This window comes from Podarcis tiliguerta (genome assembly GCF_965153285.1).
Source record: "Podarcis tiliguerta genome assembly, chromosome: 7".
Lineage (NCBI taxonomy): Eukaryota > Metazoa > Chordata > Lepidosauria > Squamata > Lacertidae > Podarcis > Podarcis tiliguerta.
In genome coordinates, this window is record NC_139540.1 from 51,215,164 (window position 1) to 51,240,584 (window position 25,421).

The 25,421-nt window shown below is 39.3% G+C and overlaps 1 protein-coding gene across 1 annotated transcript; it reads right to left on the bottom strand.

Moving 5' to 3' along the window:
- Window positions 1-1,005: 1,005 nt before the first annotated feature.
- Window positions 1,006-25,044, bottom strand: TMX3 (thioredoxin related transmembrane protein 3). Its single transcript, XM_083450181.1, has 16 exons — window positions 24,868-25,044; window positions 23,761-23,815; window positions 21,020-21,059; window positions 20,101-20,224; window positions 19,700-19,745; window positions 19,302-19,382; window positions 17,767-17,866; window positions 16,766-16,843; window positions 14,047-14,113; window positions 12,751-12,849; window positions 11,953-12,010; window positions 10,821-10,874; window positions 8,905-8,961; window positions 6,928-7,057; window positions 6,526-6,594; window positions 1,006-4,352 (listed from the first exon to the last, which is right to left on the bottom strand). Exons 1-16 carry the CDS (start codon window positions 24,920-24,922, stop codon window positions 4,086-4,088), a joined length of 1,380 nt encoding a protein of 459 aa, XP_083306307.1. The 5' UTR covers window positions 24,923-25,044; the 3' UTR covers window positions 1,006-4,085.
- Between the last annotated feature and the right edge of the window lie 377 nt (window positions 25,045-25,421).

Sequence of the window (25,421 nt, forward strand, 5' to 3'; positions counted from 1 at the left end):
CATGCACTACTGTAAGGAAAAAACATTTCCCCACAACATAGTGGATTTATAAGGCATTTCATTATTGTATATTGCCTTCTTCCCTGGTTATGTTTTTTTAAGAAACTATGGAAAACACAGTTCATGATTGAATATTATATCATTGTGTATACAGGGCACATTAAACTCACACAAGGTGAGTATTTTTCAAGGCAATTCTTTCATGCTGTAAGCCTGACTGATGCCAACATGTTGCTCTGAAGACGTGCCAATTGTGTGTTTATGGCCATTTATCCCGCCTCGGGATGAGAAAACATGAAAATTTCAGCTTTTCCATTTCTTATTATTCTAATCTTAAATTCAGTTTTTCATTTCCACATGAGTTCCTGATCATTATTATTTTAAAAACCCTCATGAAAACCTTGGTGCAATTTTTTGTATGCAATTTTGCCCAACAGATACATTTTTTCAAAGCAAATCTATGTAGCATTTCTACCAATATATGCATTAAATGGACATCTTATGCTAGTACGTTGGGGGCACTTTCCAGTCCAGTTTTACGTATACACCAATGTGGTTTGAGCTAGTCACAACTGACCAACAACCATGAAAAAGGAGAATTCCTTACTAGGGGTTATTAGATCTAAAATTCCCAATATTATAGTACCTTTACACAAACATATGGTATTACTATACTAGGAATACAGTGGCATCTCGGGTTACATACGCTTCAGGTTACAGACTCCTCTAACCCAGAGATAGTACCTCGGGTTAAGAACTTTGCTTCAGGATGAGAACAGAAATTGTGTTCTGGCAGAGCGGCAGCAGCAGGAGGCCCCATTAGCTAAAGTGGTGCTTCAGGTTAAGAACAGTTTCAGGTTAAGAACGGACCTCTGAAACGAATTAAGTACTTAACCCGAGGTACCACTGTACTGTGTGCATTTCTGGTTTCTGCCTCTCGAAAAGGGCACTGAAGAAGTGTAAAATGATTAAGGGGCTGAAGAAACTGCCCTATAAAGACTACGAGTATTTGGGGTTCTTTTATTTAGGAAAAATTCAAGTAAGGGGAAGGAAACACAGTACAAAGTTGTATAAAAGTATGCCATAGTGTGGTGAAAGTGGATAGAGAGGTTGCCACATATACTAGAACCTGGATCATCCAATAATGCTAAATCCCGTACACACACATACAAAATTCTTCACATGGCTAAAATATGAAATTCATTATCACAATATGGTTCCCAGCTTAGAGGGCTTTTAAAGAGCAATAGACAAATTCATGGAAGATAAGGCTATTACAATGGCTACCAGTTATGATGGCTCATTATTCCCTTTAACAACAGCAGTTGCAGTGGGCCTTAGAATGCCAATTGCTGGGGAACAACAGTGGGAAAAGGCTGCGGCCAATGTCATCTTGTGGGTTTCAAAAGTCATGTGGGAAAGAGAATGCTGGTCTGATCCCAGTTTCTTCTATATCTCCTCTATTATATATGCCAAACTACGTGCAAACAGAGCACCAAGGAGTGAAAAGCAGTACTTTTAAATGTTTTATTATTGTAAAAAAACCAAAAACAAACACCCCCCCCACACACACATTTACAGCTGATAAATTCAACAAAGTAAAATAAAATTGGAGCGCTTCCATTCAAGTTAAAATAGACACCTGACTGTGTGGAGCTCTTTACATGATCAAAAAAAAAATAGTCATTTTGTTTTATACCGCAAGTTATTCATTCCCAACATAAAAGGGGGAATGCTCAGTTAAATCTACTTTAACTGCAATGTTATGAAGCTGAAATGAAATGGCAGTACACTTGAGTTCAGTAAACGCCAGGGAGTTTGACATTCCATATGCTGGATGGCAAACATACACCTATTTTAACTGCCACTGTCCAAACCACTCTAACTCTGCTTAACATCCTATAAATTGGTATAAATGCTAGGATTTCATTGTTGTTGAAAGCATGCTCTCAAGATTCAGCACTAGAAAAACTACTATATAGCATGTAGCTGTTATCTGTATCTAAAAGAAAGCTATAAGAACACAAAAATTAATAAGTCGTCTGAAATAGTAGATGAATTCAGATTTCTTGTGCTGACATTCACTACTTCTGTAAACAACATATAACACCAACAAAATAGAAATGCTATCCTGGTACAGTCTAAAAACTCTTCTGTCCGTCCTAAAAATCCAGCTCATTTTATGCTTTTGACGCTTAAAGCATAGGGGAGTTTTGCAGCATTGGACAAAACCAATTATGTGAAAATTATGTGAAAAACCAAATGTGCATGACATGACAAGAGTTGAACCTTGCCTCAAACAAAATACCATTTATAACTTCTATCAGTGTTCAGAACCAACACAACCTGGTTTAAATTTAAACAAAAACCAGAACAAAGTTTCTTTATAAAGCCAAACTGTCACACCTAGAATATTTCTGGTAAGTATAAATTAAATCTCAGCAATTTATTCTTTGGGCAAAGAACAACTGTCAGTGAAAGTGCTAAACACTTTTCCATTTCTCATCTCTTCCTATTTTGAAAAGCAACATTCATTTTTATCAAGGAGAACCCTACTTTAAGAACCCATGCATTTTCAAAACAGCTGTGTTATTATCAGCTTAATTTCCTTCTAAATAACAAAACTATGTAAATCGAATTTGTTTGCCTGGAATGTTTTAGAAAGTTGATTAGCTTTAAAGTACTACAGGGTTTTACTATCTTCATGAGGATAAAAAATTCTACCTTCTAGTCTTAATTCCTTAAAAACTTTTTTATCCAAGCTTAAAATTTCTTTTTTGAGAATGTACATATGTAGCCATAAATATTACACCAAACTGCTTTAACAAGACTCACAAGCTGGGAAGCTTTTATTTTTCAGTTTTCCAACTGGATGTGACACAGCCGTAGTTCTGAAAATGAGCAGTATAGGTTTGGTTGCTATGGTAATCACCATGGTATCAATACTCCAAACACCATCTTATAGCTTATCCCTTGAGATCTTAACTCTGGAGAGAGCTTAGTTGCTTTCAATGTCAAGGGACAGTATTAGAGATGACTTATGTGATTTAACAGTTAATGAAAATGTATTGCACCGACAAATACCCCCCTTTTCTATAAGTGTTAACAGTCCTTCAGATAATTAAATTGCTCTGTCCAATCAACATGTAGTTGAGATGTCAAATGCAGGTATCACTGATAACAAGCCAATAAAATATTTGTTTATGTGTTTGTCACTTGCAGAAGTCACAGTTGTTGCAAGATTTAACCCACCTTTAAAAATATTTTGGCATATTAAAGAAACACTTGTCATTAATCATGCAGCAGACACACAGAAAAAAATATTCCACTAATTTTGTCATGAGCAAATGAAACCTTCAGTTTTGTCAAGATTAGGGGAAATCTCATCTAAAAGCAAGGTTTTTTCCTTTTAAGTTAAATACAGAAGTGATTTCTTAATAATGAACCATATTGGACCAATATAATGCAATAGCAAATGGACCCAGTAAGCAAATACTACTTTGAAGAATATTAAAATTGCATAAAAAACAACTGAAGAGAGACTGCAATACCTTTGTTCAGCACTGCCATGAGACTTCTGTAACAGATTATCTAAAATTTACATCTTTTTATAAAAAAAACAAAAATGAAATAAAATGAAGTACATATTGCTTTTCAAAGCAATACTAACTATTTTTAAAAGCATTTATGTAATGTCCCAAAGGTATGTTTCCCCATTTACAAATTTCACTCTAGGCTGAGAACATTCCTGCAGTCCTTTTTAAATGCTTTATTTACTTTGGCCACATAGTTAAAATAATTGTTAACCAGTTCTCAGTAGCTAGAAAAGAAAGAAGAAAACTTCAGTGTGCATCACTGTAAAATAGCTCATATATACATCCCTTAATTTGAATTCTTTTCAGCAGGATAAAGATAATAAAGGACTCTGAAACCCAGACTTCCACTCATTCTTCTTCATGGCCAAGCAATTGGAACACATGCATGTAAAACAAAAAGTTCATCATCTCTGAAGGTCACAGGTAAATAGATGAATTCAATAAATAAGTCTATATTTTGAAATTCTACATTTTTTTTAATTAAGAAATTTAGTCTTTTTTCTTTTCAAATATAGTTTTCTGTTCTTGCTCGCCACCTGGAAATTCTAGACGGTTCTCACTGTTTTCTTCCTCTTGTTCTTCCTCAGTGCCTTCATCAGTCAGTTCCCGCCCTGTACTTTCCTTCTTAGATGCTTCCACTTCATCTGATCTTCCATCAGAGTCAGCCATACAAATTCCGTAACACATGATGCTGATGACACCCAGTGGTAGACCAAAGAGAAAGCAGCCCAGAAGGGGGGAACTCTTGAAAACAGACTGTTGAGAAATGGTTAGCTGTTAGTGACAATTCGACAACATCTGACAAATATATCACTGCATAAGCTTTCACAGAATACGGTCCATCAGATATATGGAGTGTTATCCTGAGCTGCAGGTATATGTACACATGGTTTGGGGGAAGGGGGTTTGTAAAGAGTAAGTCAGAGGGAAATAAAATGCAGAAAAACACAGTGGGAATTACGTACTTAGCAGTTCCTGGAAGCATCAGGCAAGTGGAGATCGCTCACCTAAAGATGTTATTTTAAAGGGAGTTTATGAACCGATGAAGTTGGTGGTTGTGAAAATCTCGAAGGTCGGCATTTGGTATATCAAGTGGATAAGAAGCAGCAAATGTTACTAAAGCTACAGTGCTAAAACACTTACCTGGGGCTATGTCTCATTGAACTCAGTGGGACTTAAGCTTTTGCACAGACGTGGATAGGAGTGCGCATTTAGTAGGACTTGTCTTTGATTTAAAAGCTTCTGATATTTACAGTGTGTTAAGCTGATGTACTCTCCCCGCAAACATCTTCGATTCATCAAGTTAAAACCAAATTAACGCCATTATAATTAAAAAATTGTCCAGTAGCACCTTAGAGACCAACTAAGATTGTTCTGGGTATAAGCTTTTGTGTGCATGCATACTTCGTCAGACCAACATGGCTACCTACCTAAAGCCATTATAATTGTTATTCTATTTTAGGGCAATTCCACAAACTAAGTTTTGTGTACATTTATGCAGGCTTTGCCCCCAAAACAGATTTTATGTCTTTATGGAAATATGTGCACAAACCTATATGTGTTGGCTGTGTTTCTGGCAGGCCAACAACGACATTCAGGTTTCCAGATGTGTCATGAGTACAGAGTAGGTAGCTGAACCAGTTGACAAGTAAGTTTTAAGGGTACATTAAGCATCTGCTAAAGATCTGAACAAATGCTGCTTCTTTTAGCAGTACTTGTCACATGGATTACCAGTAGTACATACTGTATATCTCTAGAAGTTGGATCCTCCTAACCGAGGGTCCATGTTGTGCGCAGCCCCAGGGCTCCCCCCCCTAACCGGCATGGAGGCGGGGCTTTGCCCCGCTCCAGCCAGTGGTGACACAATCTTGCCACAGGTTTTTAGCCAATCGGCGTGATGGCCTGATTGGGGGTAGAGTATTTAAACAGCAGCGCGACATGGGGACCTCCGCGACGTGGGGACCCACCCACCCATTGTTAGGTCGGCGTCTGGCCTTGCTTTGGATGCCTGTTTTGGAACGGGGGCTGGGTAGGATTTTATTCCAATGTGGCACTGGCCACTGGGTTTTTGCCTACCTCTTAGAATTGTCACAACTTTGTAACGTTTGGTGGTTGGGCTTTGGTTTAGGGGAATGGGGGGGGGGAGGTGTGGCCATCACCTGCCCCTCCATTTGATAGGGTATTCTGCTACAGGAATCTGGGGGTCTGGATCTCGGCCGAAGTCTGGGGAGGAGCTAGGGTCATGCCAGGAACCCCAGGGGTGAGCACCAATCAATAGCCATTGTTGGAGCTCCCTTTGCTGGTAGTTTACCCTGTGCAGGCTAGCTGCTGGGTGGCCTGCAGGGTGGTCAAGAGCCAGTTACAGTCATTAGATACCAATGCCTAAGCCAATACCAATCACACTTGTGTACTCAATAAAGTAGTGGCCTAAATTTGCCCATTAACCTTTAAACTAAATTCTGTCTCCTTTGTGTCTTTATTTCCATGGGGATGGGTTTTGGGGCTTGACGCGCAAACGCCTGCAGCTGCTGGGAATAGCTATCACTGTCTTGGAAACTCATGGCAGAAGTCGACACAAGGATTATTGCTTGACTCCATGGAAATATAAAAATAAATGTTAAAAAAGGAAATTTCTGAGCTATTTTTGAGCTATTTCTAAGGGAAATCGCCAAAAGCAACACCGCCGATATGGGTTGCCATACGTCTGGATTCCTGATGCCAAGATGTGTGTTTCAAAAGGCAGATATATTGTAACAAACTGGTTTAAAATACAGAACCCAGCACCCAAAATCATGTGATCAAATTAGATATTGATGTTAGGATGGGTAACCTGAGGACCTTAATATGCTGGATATTTGGCAGGTACTGTCCCTATTTTATATCTGATATACGCTTAGACATTATCTAACAGAGATGGGACATTACTTACTCCTACAGTAGACTTGGCATCATAAATTATTCTCTTGATCCGTTGAAGAATTCCATCTCCACCGTGTGCCTAAAATTTCAAAGGTAAAAACAGGCATTAGCACTAGTCAATTATATTTCAGCTTGCATCCACCTTTGTTCACCATGTAGTCTGATATATAATGTTTTTCCACTGAAGGGGAAAATTATTTTCTTGTGACATTCCTGGGGTCCCTTGCAAGGAGCTGTCCCCAGGCTGTCTCTAATGTTAGTTCTTTCCAGCGACTCTTGTTTTTCAGGGCACATTGGTACTGCACATTCAAATCGGAAAACAGAAATGAAGTAAGATCGCCAACAAACTGTTAGGTCTTTGAGCAGTTCAAGAATTGGTGAAAGAGATTTTGAATAAAAGAGAAAGGCTTACTTCTGCAGTGCCTTCCAGGATCTCATTAATGAACTGAACCATATCTTCAGTACTCTCAATAGGTTTATGAGGTAGGAAATACTGTTGATTGGATGTGTTCAATACAACTATAGTGGGGATTTTCAGATCACTGAAACAGTAAAATCAAACAAGTCAGGAACTAAAAAAAGAAAAAATCTATCAGTTATCAGCATTCAGTTTATTAATAGAGCACCTAAGAACTATAAAAGCTTCTTGGCAACTTGACTTTGCAACTATCCTATCTATAGTATCTGAACAAGTGATTCAACACATTTCTTGCAGGAAGACCAAATGAGGTGGTGGTAGTGGAGTATTTGCCACATCCCTAGGACATTGAAAAATCATACAAGATTCACCTTTAACCATCTTGCTTCTAACAAAGGTTTCATAGTCCACTTTCCCAATGCTTAACAATGAGGGGGAACAGCAGATACAACAAGTGAATCTGGACAAGACTACACTAAAGGTAAAGGTACCCCTAACCGTTAGGTCCAGTCGCGGACGACTCTGGGGTTGTGGCGCTCATCTCGCTCTATAGGCTGAGGGAGCCGGAGTTAGACTGAAAACAGCTTCTGGGTCATGTGGCCAGCATGACTAAGCTGCTTCTGGCGAACCAGAGCAGCACACAGAGACTCCATTTACCTTCCCGCCGCAGCGATACCTATTTATCTACTTGCACTTTTTTTAGAAGACTATACTAGTAGCCAGCAAGTCATGGTATCTAGAGCAGAATGAAGGAACTTTGATAGACAGAAATCTGATTCCCCTAGACTGCCACTGTAGCTAGCTACTAACTTCTACAACATGCCCAAAAGTACCATTTGCTGTAGTCTCCAGCAACATGTCTTTTGCCAACTATACAGGTTACATTTGGAATAATATTGTAATTTGTCAAGTGGACCAAGCCAAGGAGAGCTAAGCATGGCTTCTCATTACCTACAGCAGGCATATCCAACTCCCAAGAGACTGCAATCTACTCCCACTATAAAAAAACTGGCAGTGATCTACCCATTGGATTGACCAAAGTTGTTGAACTTTTGACTGGTTGGACATGCCTGATCTGCAGGAATAGCCTCATTTCTACTGGGAAAGAAAGGTATCAGGTATAAGCTTCCAAGCCTTAAGCTTTGGTGTAATTTCAGCCTCTATTCAGGAACAATAAGGGTTATTTCTCTGCTGAAACAATGGAACACAACCCGGAGCTGCCCTTCTGAATCCTCTCAAAGAGATTTGAGAGCTTTATACGCCTCTTCTAGGTCACAAAGGCTCAGCAACAATAGCTGAAATTCAAAATCCATCAAGCATGTAAAACAAACTCATAAGTTCCTAATATGTTTTTCTCCTTAATGGCGTGTAATCATTTCACAGTATATATAAGCCTCAATCAGTGTGTGTGTGTGTGTGTGTGTGTGTGCATATATTTCATGTTCAGCTCTCATTTATGTGCCTTTTCTCTCTCCATTTACTATCCCATCCTGCCATCTAGTGGAAAAAGTTATATACAAAATTTAAATATCTAGGTTTTATATATAATGAAAGTGTTCTCTTTAAAAGTAAAATGGTTTTATTGCATATTGAAGGGCCATATCCAAGTGCTATTTATTTTAAACACAAATGCAAACACACACAAAACAGTACAAATCATAAAATTAGGACAAGTGTGTAACTTTGGCACAGACAATTCATATGATAAATTTCCAGGGTTCACAGTGATTCCATGGAGGGAACATGCTGAATCCATTCTTGTGAAGGCAATCACTGGGCAGAGTATCTCATCTTACACTGTGCAAAACCAATGCATGTACTGATCAACTTTCACATATCTACCAAGTTTATATGCTCTCTTTCTACAGATATTTGTAACCTACTTACAGCAAACACAAGAATAGAGTTTCAAAATAAAAACCTTACTACACAAATGATATTAATAGCATGAAATCTCAAAAACATACTTACTCCATTAGTAAACTATTCATGTATTCATTACCATCCATATGGCCAAACTGGAAGCTCCTGTGAAGAGTCAAAATACAAATTGTTAATTAAACCTAACTTTTAAAAAATGACAGCAAGTTGTATCCATCTATATTTGGAGAACTTGGAGGCAAACTTGGAGGTTCCTCATTTGGAGGCAGCGGTTTGAATCGAAACTGCTTCTGCCAAACAGATTTGCTGCAACTGCTGATCAGCAGTTACAGCAAGCTCCTTTGAATGTCTGCTCCCAGAGCCAATCAGCTGACCGGCAGTGAAAGTGTGTCTTCAAAGGAAGTTACTGGTACCACACTGATCATTTTGTTATTAGGGTCTCACCAACCCATGGGGAGTGGGGGAATTAGGGATCCTGATTTAAGGGGTGTGTGACTTAGTGAAAAGATAGCATGAAACCCACAACAAAAAGTTCTTTTGTATTATCACTCCTAACATGCTTATTCCTTTTCAGAGTTCTAGGGATACTCTCCTCTTAATATAGTTCATGGCAATTAATCACATTTTATGCTTTTCTGCACTTTTATTTCCACTATATTTTCTTGGCTAAGTGGAAAATGTGGACAAAAAACAGACGGTTCTAAAGCAGTATCCAATCCATTCATTTTAGTTACAAACCACTCTTCAGTACAACTCTTACAAAGCAGTGTATAAGAGGTCAGGTGCTCTACTTCCATGAATTATCCACTGCTAGAATCTTGTGTATGGTAGTTACTTCAAATTATAAAAAATGGACTAATTTCAGCAACCGTATTTGTGAGGAGGACTTGCTAACACAGGGTCATATCCAGTGCTGCAGCTCTGCTCACACAACACACTTTCTTCCTCCTCTCCTATGTGTGCAGATTTTGTGAATACACAGGGCGAATATCACTAGTGGTGGCCAGGAATGTGAGAGGGGCACTCCAGAGCCTACTAGCACAACCCCTTGCCCCTCCCCACAACTAACAAGAACAGAATTAAAAATTAAGAACCGAATATGGAGTACACAAAAGTAGAATAATTCTACACATTTCCTTTTTCTTGGTAAAGAATTTAACTGTCCCAGCAGAAAATGTAAATGTTGAATGCACGGTCTTAGATAAAAAGGTGAGTTGTTTAGATTGCTTCTGCATTCCCCTAAACCACTCTAACACTTCATCATTTGTGCACAAGTAATTTACAACCTCCAGAAGAGCTGCCCTTAGTTGAACAAAACCCATGGGTAGCAACATTGTTGTACAGCTTTGCTATCCCCTGTACCTTGGTCCCTTTGGACCAGGAAACTATTCTTAGAAAAGTAGTGCCAGGATAAACATCTAGCTACAACCATTAAGGATCTTGTAGTCTGTTCATATATCTGAAAGCTTAAAAAAGGCAAAAGTATATTGCTCTGCATGAGCTAATATTTGTTTTTTCAAGTGGCTAATAATTGCAGCTTAAATTGATGTCAATATGGTAAACCAATCTGCACACATATTAGAGATCTAATAAAACAGAAGAGCTTTTCCATCTCAGTATTACTTATTTCTCATTACAGTTATTTGTGAATGTATACTTTTTCAATGAAGAACCTAGTTTCTATTCTATCTATCTTGACATCAGAAGGTGCTCTGCCAGAGAGCAAATGTGTGACATACATGTGTTAGGGTATTTTAAAAGTCTTTTTTAAAAGAAAATGTAGCACACACACATTTTCAAAATGTATGCAATCCCTAAAGCTTAGTTTCTTCCACTTTTCTCCTAAATTTGGACAATTTGTGTATATAGTCTTAAGATTACCTAGCTTTAAGAATGGATTTGTTGTTAACTGTCACAGTCAAAACTACTAGAATTTGCAGTATTTATTCAACCCACTTAACACACGATTAGGAACAATTAACAAGTGATTAAATATATGCATGTACCTATGAAAGTGGTCTCTATAATTTTTGGCAACATCCTGCATAATAGACTTCAACCTGCAAAAAGAAACATTTCACAGTATTTCCACAAATATAAACAGAATCTATTCAGCAATGGTATTGTTCAGCATTGCTGTACATTCAGCAATGAAACACATTGGGCCATGGAGATAAGAAGGGAGTACCTAAGCATAAAGCCTGTTTATGAAGGCCAAGGAACGGTATGGTCATTACATCTAGACTGCTCCATGGCTCCTGATATACAAGAAATCCAGATTCTACTCAGTTTTGTGCCACTCACTACATACTATTTGAGTACCATCGGACCTTGGTTGTTGAATGCCTTGGTACTTGTCCATTTTGGCTTCCAAACGCCACAAACCTGGAAGTGTTACGGTTTGCGAATGTTCTTTGGAAGCCAAATATCCGACATGGCTTCCGCAGCTCCCGATTGAGTGCAGAAAGCTCCTGCAGCCAATCAGAAGCCGCCCCTTGGTTTTCAAACATTTTCGGTAGTTGAATGGACTTCCGGAATGGATTCCGTTTGACAACCAAGGTATGACTGTATTTGTCTGTGCCCTTCAATACAGAAGCTTCATATGTATGACATACAGCTCAATCCTATCTGATTAAAAGGGTGATAAAAAGGGCAGCTGAATGAATGGACAACAATAGCAAGTGAAATGATGTCAGCTAGAGACTGAAGCGACAATGGATGGAGCAGTGGAGATGCATCTTGGACATAGCTTGTAACAGGATAGGAAACCAGGTTTTTTTAAAAAATGAATTTGTATTAAATTAAATTAATTTGGTTTAATTTGTAATAATTTGGAAAATCAATAAAAATAATTGGCGGGTAAGAAAGAAAAGGGAAACCTGATCCCATGAATGGTGAGTTCAACGGGACTTAATTCCAAGTAACTATACATAGGACCATACCCTTTTCCTTTTATTAATAATATCTGAATAAACCTATGGCTTGTTTTTGATGTGCAGCTTCCTTTTATATTAGTCTTTAAATAACGTAGTCCAACAATGGACAAGTTAGGGATTGGAGAAGGGTTCATGCAGTATTCAAGAGGTGTCATTTTCTAAATGGTTTGTTATGTTTTATCACATATACACACCAACATACCTAATATGTTCAACAGAAGTGTTTTTATCATCAATAATTGCAATAGCCACAAGTTTTCCTAAAAAGCAAAAGACATAGAACTAAATTTAGGATATGTCTACAGAAAGATGCTTCTTATTTAAGTAAATTCCCATCCCCAAAGAAAACAGAACAGCTATTTTGTAACCATTATTTTTTATATATATAAAAAAGCATTGCCATATGCTCCAGAAATGGAAAATGCTACTGAAAATAAAACACTACTCATCCCCAACCACAAAGCACTTTCTCAAATGGAAAGGTCTTACAGATACACAAACTACAACATACCTTGATGGAAGACACGGAGCAGAATATTTAAGTTGGAAACTCCATCACTACTATTAAACTTTCTTCTGAAGCTATTCTGTGTGTGTCCTACACAATGCCTATCACCTATAATAATTCATTGTTCAAGTAGGTTACTGTTACAGGAGAACTGTCCCATTTCAAAATATGTGGGGGATTACAAGGCTAAAATTTGCTGCCCACAGAAAGATATCATGCCTGGGAGAGGAGTTCTAGCCTAGATTTAGCTTTCCATAGGAAGGGGGTTTTGAAGAGTGCTGATTACTAGCAATAATAGTGGTGTGAATGTTTGGCTTCATTCAAGTAGGATCTGAAGAAGGGACATGCATCAGTGGAAAATCCATATTCCATAAAATCCTTTGATGTTTCCCAGGCATAGGACATAAAGCAGCTTTTTAAAATTGCAGCTGACTTTACATACAAAAGTGTTAACGTAACATACAATAAAGTTCTGAAGGAAGGTCATCTTACCTGTGTCTCCAAGTTCATACAGAGTAAATCCATCAACATTAAGATACCCCTGAAATCTCTCCTTGCTTATCCAGGATGACAAATCACCATCTTCATATTCTTTAAAAAGAAAAAAGAAAAACAGTGAAAGAAAAAATAAAATGCTCATGCCTTCTTCTAACACTATCATATATACCAGGCATGTCCAACGCCCAAGAGACTGTGATCTACTCCCAGTATAAAAAAACTGGCAGTGATCTACCCATTGTCATTGGAGGGAGGAGCGTCTGTGGGGTGGGTGGATTGCCCAGAGTTGTTGAGCATTTTTTAGGAGGGAAGTGCCCAGAGTTGTTGAGCTTTTCAGAGGGAGGACTGCACAGTTTTTTTAGCTTTCCCCCCGTAACTTTTTGTACACAATAAGGATCCCGCGATCTACGAGGATCAGCCGGGGATCTACCGGTAGATCGCGATCTACTGGTTGGACAAACTAAGAGCATACTGTTTCTCCAAGTGTCAGTCTACTGTTTGGACTCAAAATTGCTCAGAGTGGAACTCAAAAATGGATTATTCTGTAGGCAAAAGGCAATTTTAGCCAATTGTTCCACTCAATGGCAGCCCCCCTTATAATCCACTGCAGAGGATTGAGGTACACTTCAAAGCAGGTGGTGCAGCAAAGTGACAACCACCCAAATAGCCGTTTCCCTCTTCTGTCACTGTGAGTTTCAGTAAGCAGAGATGCAGCCTCTACTGGATCTGACTCATTTCCATAAATGGAAGGAGCCCTTCCATTCATGGAAGGGTAGGTCTGAATCCAAAACCACATGTAACCAAAGTGGCAACATCCAGGAAGAAGAAAGAGGTGTCAGCAGACTTTGGGGAACTTCAAATTTTGAACTACCAGACCAACAACAACTTCAGGTAAAAATATTAATGGGAAGGGACCCCCAGAACAGCTATAGAATCCCAAGTCAACTGGAAAAGAAAACCTGTGGGAGGGAATTAAAATATACACCAGGCCTAGCAAAGCACCATGTGCACAACTGAAACTTACAGAGTGCCTGTTTATAATTAATAAATACAAGGAGCAACCTACTTTGAAGCACATGACAGAGATGCCAGTCACAGTTTGAGCCGGCATGGCACTGCTTTCACATCTCTAAATTATCAAAGACTGTGCACAATCAACACACATTTTGATATTTTTGAGAAGTATGTAACATCATCTAGACTGAGACGAATTAGGGCTAGAATCCTTAAAATGCAGGGGGAGGAATCCGTTACCTGTTACTGACATATTACTCTTGATCTATAACTTACCATCATACACAAAATAAGTTCCATCTTTGAAAACTATAACAGCTGGCATCTCAGGGAGTGTCACATACTGAAAGATAAAAAAGATATACCAAACACTTTAATGGCACAAAGAAACTTTCAGGATACATTTATATTCTCCATTTTTTATTGATTCTACTTTTCAGTTATAGACCATGAAGTGGCTTATAAATATTCATAAAACACAAAGTCACTGAATAAAAACAAAGAGTGTGAAGGTGTAAAAAAAAGAAAAGAAAAGGACCATGGCGTCTCCTGCCTAGAGATGCCTACATCACCACCCTCTTTAATGTCTCTCTTTAAACAGGTGAAGATTTTAATTTTAAATTAGCATTGGCTTGTCAAGCTGACGTCACATCAAAATATATTAAGATGACCTGTAAATTAAAAAGTTACATCTGTTGGTTTATGGGTTCTATTTGCTTTCTCATTCTGTTATTTGGGCTCATTATATTTTTCATTTGTTAGCTGCCTTGGGTGCTATATGCAGAAAGGCAGGATATAAATTGTAAGTCATACATAAAATTAAGAGTAAGCATCACAACCTAATACACTGACCATGCACCTCTGATGCAGATATTCTTCCCAATCTCTTTCCCCAGTTGGATGACATAAAAGATAGGCAACATTTTTGAAGGAGAAAACTGACAATACCAAAAAATAAACTGTGTGCAGAAATGTTCTATTAAGAAAGGAGGTTGGATATGAGGAAATTTTATTTCTGTACAGTGGTACCTCTGGTTACGTACTTAATTTGTTCTGGAGATCCATTCTTAACCTGAAACTGTTCTTAACCTGAAGCACCACTTTAGCTAATGGGAACTCCTGCTGCTGCCGCGCAATTTCTGTTCTCATCCTGAAGCAAAGTTCTTAACCCGAGGTACTATCTCTGGGTTAGCGGAGTCTGTAACCTGAAGCGGCTGTAACCTGAGGTACCACTGTACTTTTATAGCTCAAGTTATTCAACAAATCAGAAATTTAGCTTTGATTTTCCAGTTTAGAATCTGTAATGATTAAAAGGTTTGTGTATTACATAACAAAGCTAGCTGGTGAATAAATGTTAAGATTTTTGTTTGCTATATCATAGATATGCAATGCCTATGTTCAAGTAAGGTGTTCTTGACACTTCTAGAAAAATTCTAGTGTAAAAGCATGGTGTACCTTTCCTATTAAAAATGAGAACCTGTTTTTTAAAGGTATTTTGGCCTTAGTTCTTTTATTCTCTAGATAATTTAAAATTCTATTGTCCCTATTTTTTGCAGTTTCAAACCCTGAGAATAGTAAAAAAAAAATAGCACAAAGTGGGACAAACTGCAAGCCAGCAGAGACAATAGATGATGCCTTGTGTACATGAAAATAGCCTCATTGCTTTTTGTGCACCAAGCCCTAAAGGTATACTAGTGACACACTCTCTCTCTCTCTCTCTCTCTCTCTCTCACACACACACACACACAAACACATATGAAATAATGCAGCTATGCTGCCAAAGAATAAAAATGCAAGGAATTGTCTTTTGAACTTTACCTTGAACCTTACCACCACCACTGTGGTCATCTTCATGAGAGGATCTAACTCTTATAATACATCTGCCACCCAAAACAATGACAGCACAATGGGGGAAATCACATTTTAAAAAATCCTTGTATAGAATTAAAGTGGGCTGGTAAAGTATTTACATTTCCTCCCCAAATATAACTAGTATAGGGTGCATCTTTTAAACTTCTTTTTGCATCAGAATGCAAACTAGGATCAGAGAGATCTAACTATCTTAACTGCACTACAGCATAGATTTGTGAATGAGCAACACTAACTGTAAAGGAACACTGGGTCTCTCTCTCTCTCTGTATATACACATATACATATACACACAGAGAGAGAGAGAATGATACAAAATATTATCGAGAAGACTTAGGACCAGTTTCCACTAACCAGGTGTGCTAGCGAAAGTCACTGTAAAGGCTTTCACTAGAGCAATGAGGCTTTCGCTCCTACACTCCTGATCCCACAAATCCACTTGGGCGTGTTAGGAGAACCCACAGAACGGCATGCAGCAGGAGGAGAAGGGAGACTGTTCTGTCTGGCAAGGCATGATGTTAAATTCCAGCCTTACCATTGCAATCTCCAATAATTTAATTAAACGTTACTATCCTATCCTCTACAAATCACTTTCATCACCCATGGTCTCCCATTGGGTGTTTGAAGCTGTTCTGTTTCCATTTTCCCTTGTCAAGTAGTAACAAGAACATGACAGAATTATACTCCCAACAGCTCCATGTCTACCTTGCACATAAAGAAAAATCAGAACCGGAATCAGCCCCATCACCCTTTTCAAAGACCTCAAGGAAAGGCAGACCTAAACAGAACATGTGCAACTAAACTGTGTGCCCAATAAGAGTCTCTTCTTAAATTTAGATGGGGCTGATTCCACAGCCAATGGAGCTGAAATATAACAGTGCCTTGCCTTACCAGCTGTGGCTACTTCACAAAGCCGTAAGTGGACATATTGCATTGTCACACCTAAATGGCTCATTTCCAATTGCGGAGAAAGACTTCAAATGACAACTCTTACTTGCATTCATGTAAAGCATACCAAAACAAAACAAAACAAAACAAAACAAAACATGAAAACACCCCACCACCTCAAACATTTTTAACGGTAATCTACCAGTGTTTATTTACATACGTTCTTGAATAAATTTACCTCAGGTAGTATCTCTTCTGAGGCAGAAAAAAAGTAGGTATAAACAATTAGTTCGGAAGCAACTTCTATGTATTTTTCCTGTGGAAATACAAATAGACATTTTAAAACAGTTTCTCAATCTTCATAATAAACATAGCAAAACAAAAATACAATGTTGCTTATTTCACTGCTAAATATTGGTTCCTCATTCACCAAAGCAGGATGCTTTTTGGGTTGAGAGCTGCATGCTGGTGTTGGGGCCTGAAGTCATAGAGGAACAGCCTTTCCTTTCTCTCACCCATCCTTGCTTCCCAGGAGGCTGCCGGAGAAGGGACAGATCACTCTTAGCATATGGCTACTGATCACTTGCAGAGGAAATTTTTAAATTTCTCATCTCTCCATTTATTCTAGCTTCCCCTTCCTTTCCCCTCATGTTTCTCTTCCTCTCTGCTCCCCACAGTCCCCACAAAACTAGTTTGAAAGCAACATCAAGACCTTAGGCTTCAAGTTCCCGACCCTGGCCTTAAGTACTTGTGACTGTGTCTCAACATAGTCATGCTATGTCAATGTGTCTGTCTACTGCCAGCTGATCCTCATGATGTCATGCATCAGCAGTAGCACTCTTATTCGTCCATTCTCTCCCACACCATTCCTCCAATTTGCAGGGTAAGTTATGGTATGAAATCCCAGAGGCGCAACCACAGGCCCATTTTTGTACTTCCAAGAGATTAACAACTCAGTTTCTAGGAATCTTCTTCTTCAAGGGAATAACACTGATTTCTCTCATCATAGCATCATTAAATCCAACTCTACAATTCTATGAATCTAAATATATCTACCTCACTGCACTAAATATATTTATTTATTTATTTTCCCAAAGCTGCAACTTTAAGTACCCTTGTAGATTTGGTGAAATTACTTAGGGTTGAGATGCCAGCTACCAGAACAATCTTAGGAAGCATGCATTAAAATGTAATACTCTTTTGGAATCAGCAAACAATAATTTAAATGAAGTTTCAAACCTTCAGTGGAGATTCTCCACCAATGTAAAGAAAAAATACACGATGCCTCTTTTGCACATGTTCAAACATCTGCTGGCTAGGGAGGGGTCGAATAATAGGCCTGAAGAATAAAATAAAGAAAACAGATAAATGGGAGCAAGAAAAGCAGCTTCCAATTGCTGTCTCTGAGTACTGTACTGATAATTTTAAACACCTTTAAATCTAAGACCAATGAGAACTCAATACAGGAGTGCTGAATCACACCAGTTTGTCTTCTCTTGTAAATATTTCAACACTTACACATATTTCTATATGTGGACATTGGGGTGGGGAGTAGGGAATCAACTACAATGTGCTAAGCTCATGTACTGGCATTATCCACCAAAAACCTTTATTTTCATTTTTTAAAAGGATGCACTTTCAAGTATCAGATGACAACACTAAGAAATTATCTAAGTGTTTAGAAACTGAGGAGAACACATGAAAATCATTAGTGAACATTTGCCCTGACCAAGCAAAATAAAGACTTGTTTTTTAAAATGGGGGAAGGGAAATCCTGCTAGCATCTAGCATCTAATAATTATTAGGAAATGTTACATCATCCTATCCTAGCTTTCCAGTTCAGCAACTGTGTTCTATAGTTGCATCATTACTGGAGTCAATATAGAAACATTTTAAAGACTTAATTAAGAACTGTAGTGTAATTTCATCATGTTGTTAGATGTATTTTCTCCCAGCGTTTCCTACTATGATAGCTATGTTTTTCAAGATGTTGTAAGACTTCTAGGAATTGATCACAGGCATTTGTTAAAGAAATAGCTGCTAAAGTCTAAACAGTTCCATGCAGACATCACAATAAGGTGAAATAAGGTGGCTAAATTTTATCTTAACGTCTTGTGACAACTATAGGTTACTACCGACTAAGGCACAGAAGAAATGTCTGGAAAAAGTGCTGTTATTAACTGACAGTTAATCAACAACTGTAGCTTAATTTTTCTATCTCACAAATTTTCTGGAACAACAAAGATCTCCCCCCTCCTTCTGACAGAATAAGAAGGAACTGACCTTGGAATGACAAGCACATATATTAATAACTTATCAAACAAGCGGCTTTGGGTGACAAATCTTTTCATGTAATCATACTGCCTGTCAAGACCAGGATATTCATGGGCTGAGCTATGTGAACAGTTTGTAAGACTGAAATCTAAAGGCTTTGTAAAGAAAACTAAAGGACGGTTTAGAGAGGCATGGGGGTGGTGGAATATGATACCTGCAACAGATTCAAGGGCTCATGTATGCATGCTAGATTAAACACACTACTTGGATGGATTTTAGAAGTCAAGATGTCACTTCACAGAATCACTCTTTCTATATACATATATTTATGTATTACGAAATAGAATTATGAGCTACCTCAGCACACTGTAATCAATTGTCTTATGACATTAAGCCACTTTGCTTGTATAGTGTACCATGGGCTAAGTCACCCACATTCAACTGTTGCCACATACTCTCCACTCCACATGCCATACAAAACTGACGCTATAAATACTCACCCTGCTACTCTGTTTGCAAACTCAACAATATCATCTTTGGTCCTGGGTCCTCTATAGTTGTATGCCAAATCACCCTTTAACCTACGTAAAAAAATAGTCAACATCTTGGATGAATATTTCAAGTGCTGCAATACTTTTAGCACATACAGTTAACTGGAAAAAGTTCAACCCAGGGCTCACATTTTATGAACACACAGTAGCAACGTATTTCAATAGCCTTACTGCAGTGGGATGCTCCTCACAACATCAGTTAGCTTTTAGGTGAATCAGGAGTGGTGAACAAAGAAGAAACTTAAATAATGGCCCAATACATCAGAATGGAACACTTTGCACAAGAGACACTAATGATACTACAAAGCACTAAAGTTTTAATATACAAGACACAAAATTCTACTTACAGTTTAATTGTTGGATAGCCTCGAACTCCAAATTCAGAGGCAATGCCTACAAACAAACAGTAGTATAACCAAGCATTTAAAAGGGCATTTTTATTAATACAATTACAATATTCAAAAACGTATTACTGGCATTTCTTGTAGTGGCAAACAAACAGCAGCAGACATTTTTATAACATACAAACTGTTGCATATATAATCCTATTTCTATAGGAACAGGCCGTCAGATGATGTGCATCCTTCCATGAAAGAATAGAGGTCAAGAGGCCATGCCAATTTCCCCACTGAGCTTCGTACCAACACTGAATTTGCTTATCTGTGTTTGGTTAACTTACTGGCTTTCACGTTACTTTCAAAGAGTATAAATTCTAACACAGATCAGAAGACCTTACTAGAGCACTTACTAGAATAAGAAGTTGCATCCATCTTCCCAACTTTGACTGGTGAACCAGTGCTTCCCATCTCTTTACCAACTTCATTCCACACCGGTTCCAACTTCTTGCAATGGCCACACCACGGTGCATAAAACTGAGAACAGACACACACACAAAAGCATAGCCAGTGAAGTCTTTGGAGAAACTATTAAACGTGTACTCATATATGAAACCACCCATGGGGACAGATGGAAACTACCACATTTCTCAAATGTGCACAAAATTTGTTTATTTAGCAGTACATTTTGAGTTTGCACATCATTACACTTCTACAACAAAATGAATTCTTCTAGTACCTGCTTGGATAATAGAATATCAATTCAGTTACAGGGCATTTATTCTGAAAATTAAAAACTAAACAAAAATTATACTAATTGAAAAAATAAATAAAAGTGAACAGAAATTTAATGTATCTATGTCTTTAAAATGCTGCATATTAACAGTGCTGTCCAGGTAATACTTCAATGTGCAGTAGTGTAGCATATTGTTCACTACTATTTTTTATATATGATACAACACACATGCAAAGCAAAATTGCATGCAATCAACTTGAAACAAAGCAATTTTTGGATTATCATATCATTACAAAGAGTTTATCTGCCCATCAAAATAATTAACATTTGTGCTCCAGATTTTTCAACAATGGAATCTTTTTTATTAGGGCCACACAGCAACGAGTACCTATATTAAACCCTCATGTATTATGAGAATCCACTCCTGATAAGTATAATTCATTGTATTGTATTGTATTTATAACTTATTTTTTTCTTCTGTAGAGATTAAGATAAGCATGAATGTAGAAGCTTTTTTTAAACAAAGATAAATTTTGTTTTTGAATAGTTTTGTGGTGTGGGGTTTGTTTGTTTTGCTTTTTTGCTGTTATACTCACATCTACAAGCCAAATGTCATCTTTACGGTTCTCTTTAAACCTAAGAAAGAAGCATAACTGATTAAATATGCTTGACAAGTATTTTACATTTTATTAAAATAATCCAAAAGCAAGAGAAGAGCTTGTTTTTACTACTGAAGACTCTTTTATACCTTGCTGTTAACAGAATATAAATAATTCCCATCCTTCATGATAATAACCATTATCGTGTGGACTCGCAATAGATCACAAATATTGACGACCACACTAAAAATGTTTTTACCTATGCACTTAAGCAATACAAGAAAATATGCTTATTAGTAGTAGTAATAGTAGCAACCACCACCAAAATTAATAGGTCTTAAATAATTTGTAAGAGGCTTAAAAAGCTAAAATGGGTTAACATGTTCCAGGCATATGATACTTCTGAGTATGCGATTAAGGTCAACTAATTATTTGCCAAAACAAATTACAGATTAGTTATCTGATATCTATAAAGGTAAACAACCATTACATCACTATTTTGTTGGCATTATATATACAGCTCACAACATTTACTTTGTCTATTGTGTTAATTTACAGTCCATTTCTTACATTTCTAAAGTGTTTTAATATGTAAAAGTGCAGCATGCAATGTGCAAGATATATGCAATATAAATCAAGCTTAAAATTACAACTGTAAGAACAAGTCAAATGTATTTCAGTTGGGTCTTCATTATTGTAAGAGCAAACAAATACAATGTGATGCAGCAGCAAAAAAAAGCTAACTCTGTTCTACGCTGCATCAATAGAAGTATGGTGTCGAAATCCAGGGAAGTAATAGCACCACTCTATTCTGCCTTAGTCAGACGACACTTTGAATACTTTGTCCAATTCTGGGGACCACAATTTAAGAAGGATGTTGACAAGCTGGAACATGTGCAGAGGAGGGCAAATAAGATGATCAAGGGTCTGGAAAGTAAGCTTTATGAGTGCTTGAAGGAGCTGGGTATGTTTAGCCTGGAAAAGAGGAGACTGAGAGGAGATATGATAGCCATCTTCAAATATATGAAGAGCTGTCACATTGAGGAGGGAGCATGCTTGATTTCTCCTGCTCTGGAGGGAAGGACCAATGGCTTCAAGTTGCAAGAAAGGAGATTCCGACTAAATATTTAGAAAAGCATTCTGACAGTAAAAGCTGTTCAGCAGTGGAACAGACTCCCACCCGAGGTGATGGACTCTTCTTCCTTGGAAGTTTTTAAACAGAGGTTGGATGGCCATCTGTCATGGATGCTTTAGCTGAGATTCCTGCATTGCAGGGGGTTGGCCTAGATGACTCTTGGGGTCCCTTTCAACTCTAAGATTCTATGATTCTATATTTAAATTACAGACAAACTAGGCAAGATAAGGAGACTAGTATCCTGTGTGCCCACACTCACCCCCTTGTAAAAGCAGTTGCAAGCAACAAATACTATAACATGCAGTATTTGTCCTACATGCGGTCAGCAGTTGGGGTGGCAATTTTTAAAGGGAAAATGGAAAAAAAGAAAAGCTGTAAATCCCATTCCCCTGCTTCACAGAGAGAGCCAGTGTGGTGTAGTGGTTAGGAGCAGTAGTCTCATAATCTGGGGAACCGGGTTCACGTCTCCGCTCCTCCACATGCAGCTGCTGGGTGACCTTGGGCCAGTCAGGAAGGGAAAGGAGAATGTTAGCCGCTTTGAGACTCCTTAAAGGGAGTGAAAGGCGGGATATCAAAATCCAAACTCTCTTCACAGCCCTGATCTGAAATGTTTATGTGTTTTGGGGGTGGGGATGGTGGCTATTGGTTTGTGTTTCTTTTTGTTTGATTATGTATTTGGTGTTCTCATTTTTTATTTTTATGTTGTGAACTGCCCTGTGATCTTCAGATGAAGGGCAGTATACAAATTTAATTAATAATAATAATAATAATAGTAATAATAATAATAATAATAATGGGAACATGGCTATTTAGACGCCTGTAACTCAAAACCAGACAGAGAAACAGTTTTGATGAAGCCAGTATCTGAGCCCAGATTGTTCTGCAAGCCTGAAAGTTGGGTCAGCAGCTTAACTAAGTGTCTAAGAAATGAGATATTTCTGATGAGATTTATTGGCACCAAGCAGCTGGTGGAGGTAAATTGCTGAAAGGGCAATACCAATCCAATTTGACATTCACATTGTGTGCACTTTTCTGACAGTTTGTTGCTGTGTCATTGGAGATTGCAACATGCTTCACAGCCGCTAGCAAAGTGATTTTTTTAAAATAGAGGATGCAGGGCTAACTCACTCTAGAGACAAGGCGAGGAAACAACATTGTGTGGCAAGATCCACAAGGGCAGTCAGGTGCCAGGAAGCACTACTTGCATCTGATTTGTGTTTAGTTTTCTCCTCTTAAATGTCAGCAATGTGGATAAGAAATTATGTATGGAATCCCACACCAAACAAGTGAATTTCTGCTTGCACAAAGGGACTTTGCCTCCCTGCTCCTCTCTGTAGCCCACCCCCACTACAACACCATTTCTTTTTGAACGCATTATAGGTTCTTATTTTTCTTTTGTGTTTCCTACCACAGAGAAGGTCCATGTGTGAATGACAAGGTGACTGACTTTTCTGCATTTGGACTCTGCAACATACTCATGTGTAAGAAGAGCATGCTGCATGAAGTGACCTGCCAGTGAATACCAGAAAAACATCTACATGTGATATATGGATTCAAATAATGTCTAAAGTCATCATCTACAATAAAAACACTGCATACTTACGAGTCATCTAAGTCTTCCACGAAAGATGCATCAACTACCAAAATAAATGCAGCAACTACCAAAAAGAGAAAGTATATCTTGGTCTCACATATGCATACGAATATCTGTTCATATCTTATCTAGCCCACCTCCACAACACCCCTACAATTAGCTTCCACCTAAGTCTCACTTCTCTCCAGATCTAATGGACCCCAAACCATGTTCCACCTGTTTTAATGTTTCAGGATATTTGATGATCACTTGGCCATTGCCCTCTCTCCCTGGGAAGCTCTACCTGCTCGCTCACTGTCTCTTTGAGAAGCCAAGAGGAAAAGGCACAGATAGGCAAGAACAACTCTGCTTGCTTGTTCACCCCCCCCCCTCTCTGACTGGCACAGTACTGCTAACTCTTCCCCCTCTTGCACATCTTCCCCCTACAGTGAAGAAATAAAGCCACAGTCCTCAATGCTACGTCCCATCCCCCTGGCCAAGAAACAAAAGACAGCAAGCAAGCGGAGGCCTTGCTGGATCAGCTGTTGCCATTCCCAGCCCACCTGCTCTTTATGGGCAGGCCTGCTGGCTCCATCCTCCTTGCCATCCCACCCAGAGAGAGGAAGATTAAAAAAAAAAACACAGGCGGGCAGAGCCACAGCTGCCTCTCGCCCTCACCTACTGTACTTCCCACAAAAACCTAAATGGAGAAGAAGCTGGAGAGAGTGGCAGCTGCCCATTGTCACACACACACACCCCCGCCACTTGATTCTATGGCCAAGCAGGCAGCAGGTGCCATGTGCCGCTTGCCCCTCTGTGGGTCCCAATGGGTGGGGCGTCGTTTCCTCAGACTCCTCCCTTGGCCAAGAAGAGGCCCAGACCTTTGCCAAAACTGCAGCAGGTGGCCACCACGGGGTCCCCCAAAACGCGCCCCGCCCCAGACATTTGCGCCTCGGCCTCGCCTCCCCCCTCGCAGCCATTTCCCTTCCCAGGCAGGCAGGGGAAGCCTCGGCCCTTAAGCAACCCCTTGCCCCCCTTCCATTCATACCCACCCGCCCCTTGGCCGCTCCCAGAGCAGCTTCCAACCCTCTTCCGCTCCCGCCATATACTTCCCACTCCCTCCTCCATGGCGACTACCTGCCGCCCACAGGAGTGGGCTCCTCCGCCGCTCTCTTCTCCTCCCTTCTGCCATACTGACAGGAGCTGGTGGACCCAAGCGAAGCGGCGGCCGGAAGGGGAAGCGGAGCCACAACCCCGCCGCCCGGCCCCACGGAGCATGCGCCCGGCGGCTCCGGCTCCAGCGGTTGCCTCCGCTGTTTGGAAGCGGGAGGGGCGGTTGCTAAGCGACGCTCCACCATCTCCGGCTTCGGGGCTTCTGGTTGCCGGCAAGGCCTCGGCGCGCCTGAGAGGAGGAGGAGGGGGGCGGCGAGGGAGACCCCCGCGGCGGGGGGAGCCACTCGGTCCGGGGCCGGTTCTGGGCCATGGGGGTTGAGGAAAGAAACGTCGCCGAGGTTGTGACGAAGACGACAAAATAGGAGAACCTCCCAACTCCCCCCCCCTCCATTCTATCCAGAACACCCGCACGTCCCCTCATCGAAACATTACAAAAGCCTAATCCGTTCGAAAAACTTTAAGCGCCTTGGGGCGGCAAAAGTGTTTCCATTTGGTTTGTAGCGGACCGTGCTGTTTGC

Bases quoted from the DNA above. Each gene is read 5' to 3' on its own strand.
- TMX3 (XM_083450181.1), bottom strand. From the start codon at position 24,922: ATGGCAGAAGGGAGGAGAAGAGAGCGGCGGAGGAGCCCACTCCTGTGG. The intron at 21,060-23,760 runs GTAAGTATGCAG...CTTCTTTCTTAG, and splicing joins GTGGAAGACTTAGATGACTC to GTTTAAAGAGAACCGTAAAG. The intron at 16,844-17,766 runs GTTTGAAACTTC...GTATTTCCACAG, and splicing joins GTGGAGAATCTCCACTGAAG to GAAAAATACATAGAAGTTGC.